Source organism: Anguilla rostrata, chromosome 9 (assembly GCF_018555375.3).
Source record: "Anguilla rostrata isolate EN2019 chromosome 9, ASM1855537v3, whole genome shotgun sequence".
In the NCBI taxonomy this organism is placed as follows: Eukaryota; Metazoa; Chordata; class Actinopteri; order Anguilliformes; family Anguillidae; genus Anguilla; species Anguilla rostrata.
The window spans coordinates 12009880-12021106 of record NC_057941.1 but is presented as its reverse complement, the minus strand read 5'-3'; the positions used below and the strand labels follow the sequence as shown (position 1 = coordinate 12021106).

Here is an 11227-nt window from a genome sequence, read left to right as displayed (position 1 = left end):
AATAATATTTTGCACTCCTGATGGCAAAGCAGAGGCTTCAAGCCTAGTCCTAACGATGCAATTAGCCATCAATCATCAGGATTATTCATGGCTGTGGAGTGATTAGTTTCATTCCAATGGTGCAGAATGGGCTACATTCAGTAAGGTTCAGTTACTGCTGCATCAGTGCCCCCTAGCTGCTCTCCAGGGCCCTATAGTTACCTGTTATCATCAGTGTCCCCTAGCTGCTCACCAGGGCCCTATAGTTTACCTGTTATCATCAGTGTCCCCTAGCAGCTCTCCAGGGCCCTATAGGTTACCTGTTATCATCAGTGTCCCCTAATGCTCTCCAGGGGCCTATAGTTTACCTGTTGCCATCAGTGTCCCCTGGCTGCTTACCTATAGTTTACCTGTTATCATCAGAGTCCCCTAGCTGCCCACTAGCTAGATGACACTGATGATTACTTGTAATCATCAGTGTCCCCAAGGTCCTTACTAGTCACTAGAGCCCTAGTGTACCTGCTATCAATAAGCATCTTCCTTAGCCAGCATTACGTCTTCTGGAGTGTGTTGGGCGGCTTGTAGTGTGAAAAATAGTCACATGTTTTGTTATGAGTATTCATTAGGTTCATTTCAATCGCTTATTTTTTCCATCTTCGTCTCCTCAATCCTCATGTGACCTTGAGGTGGATTAAGGTCCATTAAATGGTCCTTAGAGGAATGAGGAGGCTTCTGGAGGATGCTTCAGTGAGGATACATGAAGGAGGGTGCAGCCTTTGTGGAAGTATCACCTGTGGATCCACCTCTCCATGTCTACCAGACTGCTATGTTTGTAATTGATGTTGCTTCAAACTGATTCTTCACTGAGCAAGGACATTCCATTTGCCTAATTCATGTTGCCTCAATTCCTCTGTCCTCGCATCTCATCCTTGAATCTCCTTCTCATGTCCTCTGTTGGGTGGAGCTTAGGAGCAAGGAAAGAACACGAGGAAGACATACATGGACTGAAAACAAGTTATTGGAATGACCCCACACTGTTCATGAGCTTTAGCTGCACTATTTCATTTTAATGTTCTGATTTTGTTCTGTAACTTTTTATGTCATTGCCCTGTTTGCCTGGGTTTACACTCAGTCCCAAAATAAAATTGCTTTAGTGCTCGAAATTTCCTCAGTAATTTTTTTTTTACTGATAGAATCTAGTATTTCACACAAGGTCAAGACAGCAAAATAGGGTGGAGCACCAAGACTAAATAAATTATTTGCAGAAGTGGTACATGAAAACCTATTTTGTACAACAGCTTGTATACCATTATTTTATTGAAGGACTGTTCTTCAAAGCCTGAACTAACTTTGCATGCTGCATAATTACCTTGATGATGTTGAAGACACATATCTACTTGGCTATTTAAAAATATCTAAATTTCAGTTTTAAATTAAAATTTGCATCACACCATTCGCTGTAACCCTGGGGGTTAGGATGACATTCGTATGCATATCTCATGAATATATCTAAAATTCCTACAAAACCCACAATCCATTGCTCCACCTCACTTTGTCTCTGTTCAAATTACATTTAAAAATGGCATTGCTGTTATTATTGGCATCAGACAATCATAGCTGCACAGCTGTGTCAGCAGGCCAATGTCCTCTATCAATTTGGGAGGCAGCACACTAATACGTTCTTCCAGGCATGCAGCTAGCCACAGATTATTTTCACCCTGAAGTCCACCTGCCACAACTGTGTGTCACATCCATCAGGACTATAGTACATTATCTAGCGGTTGCGGATTTGAAACATTCACAGGTATCTGTCATAATTTAACAAAAGAATAATGTTCATATTAGCTATATAACAGGTGAAAGTAAACGTGGTATTATTGCAATTGTTATGGTGCACTTTTTGACAGACATATGGGTCAATGCGTTTGCTGTATCATACTATAGTCTTTAAATAAATCATTCGGCATGCAGGCTGATTTTATCAAGTGTATATATAGAGCACAAGTTGTGCATGCAACTTTTGAAAACGTTTTTGTTGAGTTGTGTCATTTTTATTATGTATCTACAGTAGGAAATAATTTCTGCGAAAATACACCTGTGGGCGCCACTTAACTAAGTCTGCAAACCGTGCTTACATGCCATCTGACCGAAGCAGTAGGATAATGTTCCGACAACCAGAAGGTTATTTCATCTTCACGTGGTGGCCACATCAGAAATGAAACTCCTGAAGTAGTCATGGAGTAGCCTATTTCTTCAGAACTATGAAAAACCCAACGACAACTTTACTTAAACCTGGTGCTCTTCTGCTTATTATTACAATACATTTTCCATTTAGTTCCCATATAATCATCTGGGTGCTCTGTCCGCGGGACTGATAGGATTTAATTTGGTTAACCCAACACATGCAGTATCCAATCAGAGTAAAGGAGGAGGTTCCCACAAATCTTCCCTGCAAGTGGTGATTTACCGGGTTGCAAACTGTATCGTTTATTCTGATCAGATAGAAGATAAAGAGTGCCCTTTTTCATGTTGGTCCGTTGGTCGAAGTTACTGGTCATTTGTGGATCAGACCCTAGAAAATAAGTGATTATGCTAAAATAGCAACGCCTGACACTGTTTACAATGGCATCTAAAGGCTTCTCGAAAAAAAATGTACTTCTAGAGGAGAAAGCATTGAAACCCGAACGTCCTTCAACCTGCACGTGCAGGAAACAGTGTAACAATTGTAAGATATTCCTTGGATTCTTCGTGTTATCCCTCTCTTTGCATTTTATTACATTATTCTGCTATTTGGACCTCAGATCTGAAGTAAAACGCGAGATTTTACAGAAAAACCGGGATGAAATTCTAACGCCGGGTGCAACTGCTCTCAGTGAGCTGATTTCCCCCGAATTCCAGATTTTGGACATCAGCTACCCTGCAATGGAACAAGAGGTAACTGAAAGTGACTTTTGCAAAGTAGCAGTAGCCTATACCCTAATCATTTCAAAGAAATGTTTACAGCCTGTCTGTTTAGAGTGAAAACGTTACAAGTAAAAAAAATAAAATAAATAATAATAAGAAAACGCTCTGCTATTCAGGCACAGTTATATTAGGCTATTGCATATTATTGGTTTTGGTTATTGTGTCGATGTTGTTAGTTGTCGTGGACTAATGGTCAAATGCGTGTTTATTTTATACGATATTTAACGTGATACGAATACATTGCTGTATCATGCGCATATAATTAACTGTAGCCTAGGCATACAATTAACCAAATAAAATGATTATGTTTTGGCTAGATTGAACTGTTCATTGGCACCTACATTTTATATGTGATCCAACATTTGCAGTGATTTATTATTTATGAAAACGTTTAATTTCGTAGCCCAATGCTTCTAGAGAGGGCTACCAGATTATACTCTAGTAGCTGGACTGCCACGAACCGCCCGACGGGGGTCAAAGAGTTACCAGGGACGTTTATGGCTTTGAGAAGCCTGAGGTTTTACTGTCATTGTCAGTCAGTGTTTCTGTTGGAGTTATAGATTTCCGAAATCATGTGGTCATTCCATGAAGGAATATTGTGAGAAATGACTCGCGATTGTTTTTAAATGATTCATGTTACCAGTATCCGGTCCTGAATTATGGAGTGGTGCACTTAAGAAGGCAGTGTGCGATGTGAGGTTTAAAAGTGGTAGTAGTGTACTTTTTAACGTGCACAGAAAAACGTGGTGATATGCACTTAATCCTTACATACAAACCTATATGTTTGCATGAAAAGTATTTCATAAGACACATTCATGAGCTATTCCTTGTATCTTCTACATTATACATTTTCCTTTTTCTGCCATGTTCCATTTCTAAAGATTTAAAGCACTGCATTGGTTAATCATGTTATCAGTTTACCTGAGAGGAAAAAAGGGTCCAGTGTGTACATAGGGTGTGTTAAGTTACTTTAACAAAACATGTATTTACATGCAGCACTAACTCTTTGGCCAGTCACTGTTTTTGTGCCTGAGTGAATGGTATGTTGTTCTGAAGAGGCTTATCAGAGACAGTTCAGTCTGTGACTGGAAATGGTTATACTGCCCAATTACTTCTTCCACACCTTTTACAACTGTTTTAAAAGGAGGCATTGGTTCCTAAGAAGTTGATTTTATTTTATGCAATGTTATTAAATCTTCTGCAGATTGTAAGGTAGGTAAGGTAGTTTTTTATTGATATAATCTCAGTCATTGATGCATGATAAGCTGGTCACATTCTAGTCACCTGAAGATAAATTCTGAGGAACAGTATTTTTAATGATGCATTTTATAAATATTGCACTTTGCTCAGGTCAGTAATATAGAGCACTTGTACGGTTAGAATCCCGGACTGCAATTCAGTGTGAGTCCAAGACATTTTGATGTCTTCATGAAGTTTTTGAGGGGGAAAAAAACTGCTTAGACCTAGGGAACAAATATGTTGTGTTTCCTGTGAAGGGTTCAAGTGACCCAGTGTTGCATGTGGAGACGGGCAAACCGCTGAACTTGAGACAGAAACATGCCAGTCTTACAGGATTCTCACAGATTCAGCTCTCTCCTTTAAGTATTGACAAGTCACTTAGACTTTTCCCTCCTTTATCATATCGTAATCTCTGGGTTGGTTTCAAATGGAAGTAGAAACAACAAAAAAAAAAACTAAGCCATTTTGGGTTGTTACTGGAACCCATTCAGAAGCATGGTCTTCTTTCTCGCTATCCTGTGAACCTTCAGACTGTGAGCTTGCTGCAGGAAATGAGCCAGTTTGCCACAATTTGTGGTCTTATGGGTGAAAGGAGAGGAAAAGGATGTATGCGGAACATCTGCAGTCTAATAGATTTATTCACGTAAGCGTGGGCATCCTTTTCCTAGTAAGACAAATAGACAATGCATTTCAATTATGTGCAAATTAGAAAGAACAAAAAAGGAAATGCAAAAAAAAAGAGAAGAAAAATCCATCTGGGCTTCATTGGTACTGCAATCAGATGGGATGCAGAAGTTTTAGTGTTTTGCTGCAGTCCTGTTATTGGAGCGACACAAGACACCACATCATAGCCTCTGACCTTCTTAACAAATGCAGGAAGACTGTCAGGGTGCTTAGTGTAATTTTGTCAAGCTTGCTGTCAGAGATTTAAGTTACCATTATTTCCGTGGGCCACCTAAAGATGGAACTGGCAGCAAGGGGGGTGTGAGCAAATGGAACTCATCTTTGGGGCTTAATAGAAATCAGACCATTGTTTGTGGAAATTTGTAGGCTGCGGTTGAGTTTAAGGATTAAGACTAAGTAAACTAGCTTGGTGAAGTGAGTAAATAAATAATTAGAACTTCCTAGGGTATTGTGGCAGGCTTCCAGAAACAGTGTGAAACTCCTGACTAGCATAGCAGCAACCGCGCAATAATCCGGCACCAACCCTCGCTATTGAAATTAAATCAAATCGTATGCTCTGTTCAGGAATTTGATCTATGACAGGAAATTACCTTAATGGCTCTATTGTGTGACGGCATTATAATGCTCGACTCCATTAAAACGAAGATGGCGGAGGAACACACACAGGTTAATGGAAGCTGCTGTTCAGAGCATTCAATAGAAGCCTGTGGGATTGCTCCATAATTCAAGTTTATTTGGGCCCATTTGGGGTGTGCATGCTTGCCAGGCCATTGAAAAGGCAATTGAGACATTTCAGCAAACCTCCGGTTTACTTGTGCGGTGTTTAGGGTGGAGAGTTGTGAAAGGAAGGGTTTAGAATGATGGTCTGAGAAAGAAAAAACATAATGTCATTAGTGTAAAAAACAAAAGAAGGGGGAAAACCAAACCCAAGCTTAGTTTATTCCAAAGGTGGACTGTAATAACTGAGATGTTGTTAATGCGCTGCCACATGTATCTCAGAGCAATGTGGGATGCCTTGATCACAAAATGGCTTATGACCCTTTTCCACTAGAGTAACCTTTTCCAGAACTCAGGAACATTCGGTTTTCCATCTCCAGGAACTTGGGCGATTTTGGTTCCTGGGGCATCCTATCCCCCTTTTTAGTCCATGCTTGCGAGGTAATACTGTTCAATGGTCCACAAACTATTGGAGTGGAGCTTGCGGTACTGAACATTGCCAATTGGCCAAAAGCAATATTTGCAAGAATCGCCAAGCAGGCCAAGAGCTAAAATACGGGCAACAGAAAAACATTTAGCAGTAGCTAGGGAGCATGCAAGTCCTCAAACAAAGGGAAAAATTGGAATGGAAAAACAAAACCAGAAAACATCATGGACCAGCAATAACGTGCAAGCTATAATCAGTGTCTGGTTGGTGGACATCATTCAGAGGCAATTTTTTCTGTCACGTCCTCCTACTTTGCCTACATTTTCACAAGGTGTGGTGGGAAAACAAAAATGAACACAGTACAGGGACCCTGTTGTGGATAGTTCCTGCATTGTGAACCCAGTGGAAAAGGTCCATTAGTCTGCTGATTTGTGGACTACCTTGATCCACCTTGAACATTGCAGTGTCATACATTTGTGATATACCTTATGCTTTATTGCTTCTCCAAAGGAATTTGCTTTCTGCGAAATGTGAAACAGAATTTGCTGTTTAATAGCTTGAACAGAATTCTTACTTTAAAACCAATTTCCTGTGATGTTTTGGTCAACCTTCTCATCTGAGTTAGAAGGCATTTCAATATTTAGTCATTTCTCCAATGAAGTAAATATTGCAAATATCATCTGGGATATATGTGTATTTATTTATAGTGAGAATTGAGGTCCAGGAGGGGAAGATATACAGGCATAAATGTAAAAATATGTAAGTAAATAAGCAGTTTTTAAAGGCCCTGAGCCAATAATAGACTGCAGTAGGTATACTCACGTTTTTTAGATCCTGCACACACCTAGTGAGCAAAAGCCAAAATCTAGTGGGTGTAGTGGCTATAGAATGTATATTGGGTGGAAATTTACGTTGAGACACGTTTTGACATAAACAAACTCAGGGCCTGTATCAACGAAGCAGGATGATGAAGTTAGCAGGATAACTGCATTGCGTAAAACTGGAACCCTCTCAAATGTGGAACATGAACTGGTTATCCAGCTAACTCAGTAATCCTGCTTCGTAATACGGGCCCTTGGTTAACCACAATATAGCTCAGGTTTGACCTGGATATACTGTAGCCTGGCTTCATCTTAGTTGGCTAGAAAACTCACTTTTCCACCAAATATAGCTGGGATTTCACCTGTTGTGCAGTCCATGCCCATTGAAAATAAATATATGAATTAGAAAACATGGGTTTGATTAGTAAACAAATGGGCTGAATTTGAAATTCTTTACATTAGGTGCCATTGTGTACCATTTACAGTAGCTCCTCTGTCAGGAAGGCAATGTACCAGGCTGGTATGCTGAGGGCTTTGTCCAATGTATGTTTCTCATGAACATTCTCATAAGGATCTGTCACGTAATGGTTTCCCATTGTGTAGGATGGTTTTTTGTTACACTGGTTATGACGCTGACATACAGATAAAACATTTGTATAGAATTGATGACAGAAAAGCATTACATTAATATTTCAGTCTCAAAACAAGCAGAAATGTGCAAAAGAAAAACAAAAAACAAGTGTTTTGAGCGTGTGTGTTGAAATGCAAATGAACCAAAATGTGGAATTTTGGTATGGTTCCCACTCTTTTTAATATGAGCACTAATATGTATTCTATAGCATATCATGTATTTTATCTGTGACATGGGATAACTAATCTGGTGCTACCTTGCCTTTGTTATGACATGTTGAAGTCTTGTGGCAAGTGGATATGCGGGTTCATGTTACTGTAATTGATTATTGCTGTTGTGCTGTTAAATATATATACCAATTCCTAAGGGAAAGCTTCTACTGGATCTAAAATGGCACTTTATGTTCACATGGTGCCGTCTCCACATGCACAGGTCTGACACTAAGTCGGAAAACTTAGCTAAATGTCTGTTGCGTGACACCGATGCCAACCCCCTTTAGGAACCTGACCTTCAGACTGATTACACTGCCTTTCAAGACAGCTTGAACATGTCAGTTAGCTGGTGCATTACTCACAGCTGAAAATGCACTTAAAGCGTAACGTGTTTTGCCATGTCATTTTTTTTCCACCCTAGGTAAATCTAGCCATGAAATAGACTAGCTGTGAACAACAATACAATGACAATGACTTCTGATAACTTCGTTTTTAGTCAGGCGTTGCATGTGCATTGTCACATGATGTAGGCAAAATAACAGGAAGTGGCACTGAGACCACAGACAAAGTTGCGATGTGCAGTTGTGTGATAAATGGACCGTTTTGCTTATTTTGGTGGACCGGATGGCCATCTGTATATTTGCCATCTGTGCCCCTGTCTGTGCCGGTTTGTAATACAAACCACTGCACTGGAATAACATTACATTACATTACAGGCATTTAGCAGATGCTCTTAACCAGAGCAACCTTCACAACTTTTTACATAGCATTTACATGGCATCCATTTAAATTAATCAATTATATTTTCCTACCTATCATTTCAGCCCATGTGTTTAACTGTTCATATACATTTAAACATAAATTAATGAATTCTGATATTGTCTTCTGATACAAGGTGAAGCAACAGTATACTGACCATAGCCTTGTATCAGTACTTTTAACCTCATTGCAAGTGAACTAGAAATGCCTATAGTGTGGAATTGGTCCTTTGAGCTTGTTGATTTATTACACCAGTTATAAAGTGGGTATATTTTTGCTGGTTAGATTCCCCATTGTTTTTCTGTCATAACTCTGTTTTTTCTGGCAAGACATTTTTGGGAGAGTGCCTCATATGATCACTTTGATTGTGTACATTACTTGTGTACTTAGGTGTTTACAATGAGTTTCAATGAGGGGGAGAATAGCTATATCATATTGAGTATTTACATAATACTGCAAATACAATCCGTGGTCTGGCTCCCAGGCTATAATGAACAGGCTTGGGGCATTGCATAATTGAATGAAATTACTTGTGTATACCCATATTGTTTTTCATGTCATTTGTCACTGGTGATGTTGGCAGATCTTTGATGAAACATTAGTGTTCCTAAAAGTAATTTTAGGCCAATCACGGTTTTTGACATTTGATAACATCAGCACTGAACAACATCAAGCAATTTTCCTTTGGCTTTCTCAGGTGAACTCTCAACTAGTGAGGTCAGGATGGAATAACTGTGATGGCGATCTTGTTTTTTCCTAATTTTCCTAATTTATAATAAAGGATTGTATCTAATCTTTAATCAAAAGTGTTAATATATTTATAAAATTACTCATGCTTTAGTCAGTCACCCATGTTTGGTGTTTTTTTTATTTAATCAATGCTGTGCAATCTGGAATTTACGCAATTACACCTCTGGGGTATACTGCTATGTTTGAAGAAAATCTGTGGCTTTTTATGGGATTTCATTGATGGCATGATCACTATGTGATTTGGAACAAACGTTTTTGAGCTTGGTACTTTGGTTCTATGTGAAGCAACGTAGTCCAAAACACACAATAACCTTTATTTGTTTTGTGTGTGGTTTCTTGGTCTCAGTGGTATATTTTATTGCAACAACTGGTTTTATGGAAAGGTTTGAGACTGTACAGTATGTTCAGTGTTTATAAATCTAATTTCTACAATGTTTACCAAAAATCTGATCTAATCTAAGAAATCTGGTTTTCCAAAAATATGCATAGTGTATAGAAATAGCGTTGTGAGCTTCTGAAGACACTACTGATCCAAAGGGCATCTTTTTTTATTTTCATTGTTAGAGGGGCATTGAGCTATACAGTTACTCTTAACAGTTTATAAATCATTTTTAGAGAATCATCATACCAGGCTCATCACTGAATCCAAAGTTGCAGTGATGAACCCATCAAACAAAGCTTCTTGGCTTCTTTTTTACAAATGTTATTTTTTTTGCTTAGTTGTAACATAATCAATTCATCAAACTCTTGAAATTGCAAGGGAGTTTCATAAATACACTTGCTTGATTCTCTTTTACTCTTCGGTTATCTGTTGCAGACGAGCCAGCTTAACATTTGAAATGATCTGTACATCATAGGAACAGAGTACTATTAAGCCGCGTTTCCACCGCAGGAACTATACCCCGGAACTAGGAACCTTTTGAGGAACTCAGTGCGTTTCCACCGCAGGAACTAGGGTCTAAATTTAGTTCTGGGTGCTTTGTTTTACCCCCCTAAACGTTCCTGCTCGGGGGGTAGTACTTTCCGAAAGTACAGGAACCTTTTGGGTGGAGCTTGCAGCGCTGAACATTTCTGATTGGTCGAGTACTCGTAGCATTTGTGTTGTATTTATTTTCCGCCATTACCCGCCATGTTTGAAAATATGCAGCGGCAAACCAATTTATTTTCATAATAACTTCAAATCAAACTTGTATGTTATGCGGCGCAGTAGCCTACTTTTGGTTATAGCTTGTCAACGTCTTGGAATTATAACGTGTGCTCTTCTGTTCTTTTCTTGCTTTAGTATTCGTTTTATAAAATGCTAAGCATTCGTGCTGGGACAGCATATTACGTAGGCTACCAAAACATTCAAACGGATTCATTCGGTTGCTGAATATTTTCTTCCGGATTTTCTTTGTTAGCCCGTTGTAATTGACTCAAAACGTTTGATACAGTTATGTGAGGTATGCGGTAGTTCTGCATAATTAACATTGGTGATACAGTACAAGCAAACTGGAAATCACCTTCCGCACTTTTTATCCGGGTAAAATAACAGGTTAATTCTAGTAATCTTCCCTTTAGCTTTTTCAGACTGCCGTAATTTTACTCAATTTTACTGCCATTTTTCAATTCCACGAAAAGACCAGGAAGACTATGGACTCATTTATGGTGCATGGTTCGCATCTGGAGGGCACACTTCGCTTATCGGCTAGCAGTAACTTCGAAGGAAAGCAAACGGTGGCTGTACCACTACTAATTTACATTTTCACGCAAGTCCGAGTTTTCGTTCTATTCTTGTCATTTTGCGATTAGCCTATATGGAATTGACGACGAGAAAGTAATAAAACAGCAAATTGTTTACAACGTGTGCATGTTTTCTGCTGTTAATGAATGTGTTTGAGAGGATATATGAAAATCTATAAATACAAAAGTAACCATATATAGTCATTGTTGGTAACCCGTTGTATATATGTGGAATAAACCCCTCCGGGCTGTCCCGGTTATTAGAAAATAATGTAGGCTACTTCGGTGGTAGTATGGGATTACAGAAGAAATCATATGACAG

General features: G+C 39.0%; 1 protein-coding gene across 4 annotated transcripts in view; it reads left to right on the top strand.

Moving 5' to 3' along the window:
- The first annotated feature begins 2200 nt into the window (after positions 1–2200).
- eda (ectodysplasin A) overlaps positions 2201–11227 on the top strand; it is a 58695-nt gene continuing 49668 nt past the window's right edge. The window contains exon 1 of one of the 4 annotated variants that reach the window (XM_064350426.1): positions 2201–2913. In XM_064350426.1, coding sequence (XP_064206496.1) covers positions 2602–2913 — 312 coding nt within the window. In that variant the 5' untranslated portion in view covers positions 2201–2601. The remainder of the gene's footprint in view (positions 2914–11227) is intronic. The other 3 variants (XM_064350428.1, XM_064350425.1, XM_064350427.1) reach the window with 3 other exon arrangements.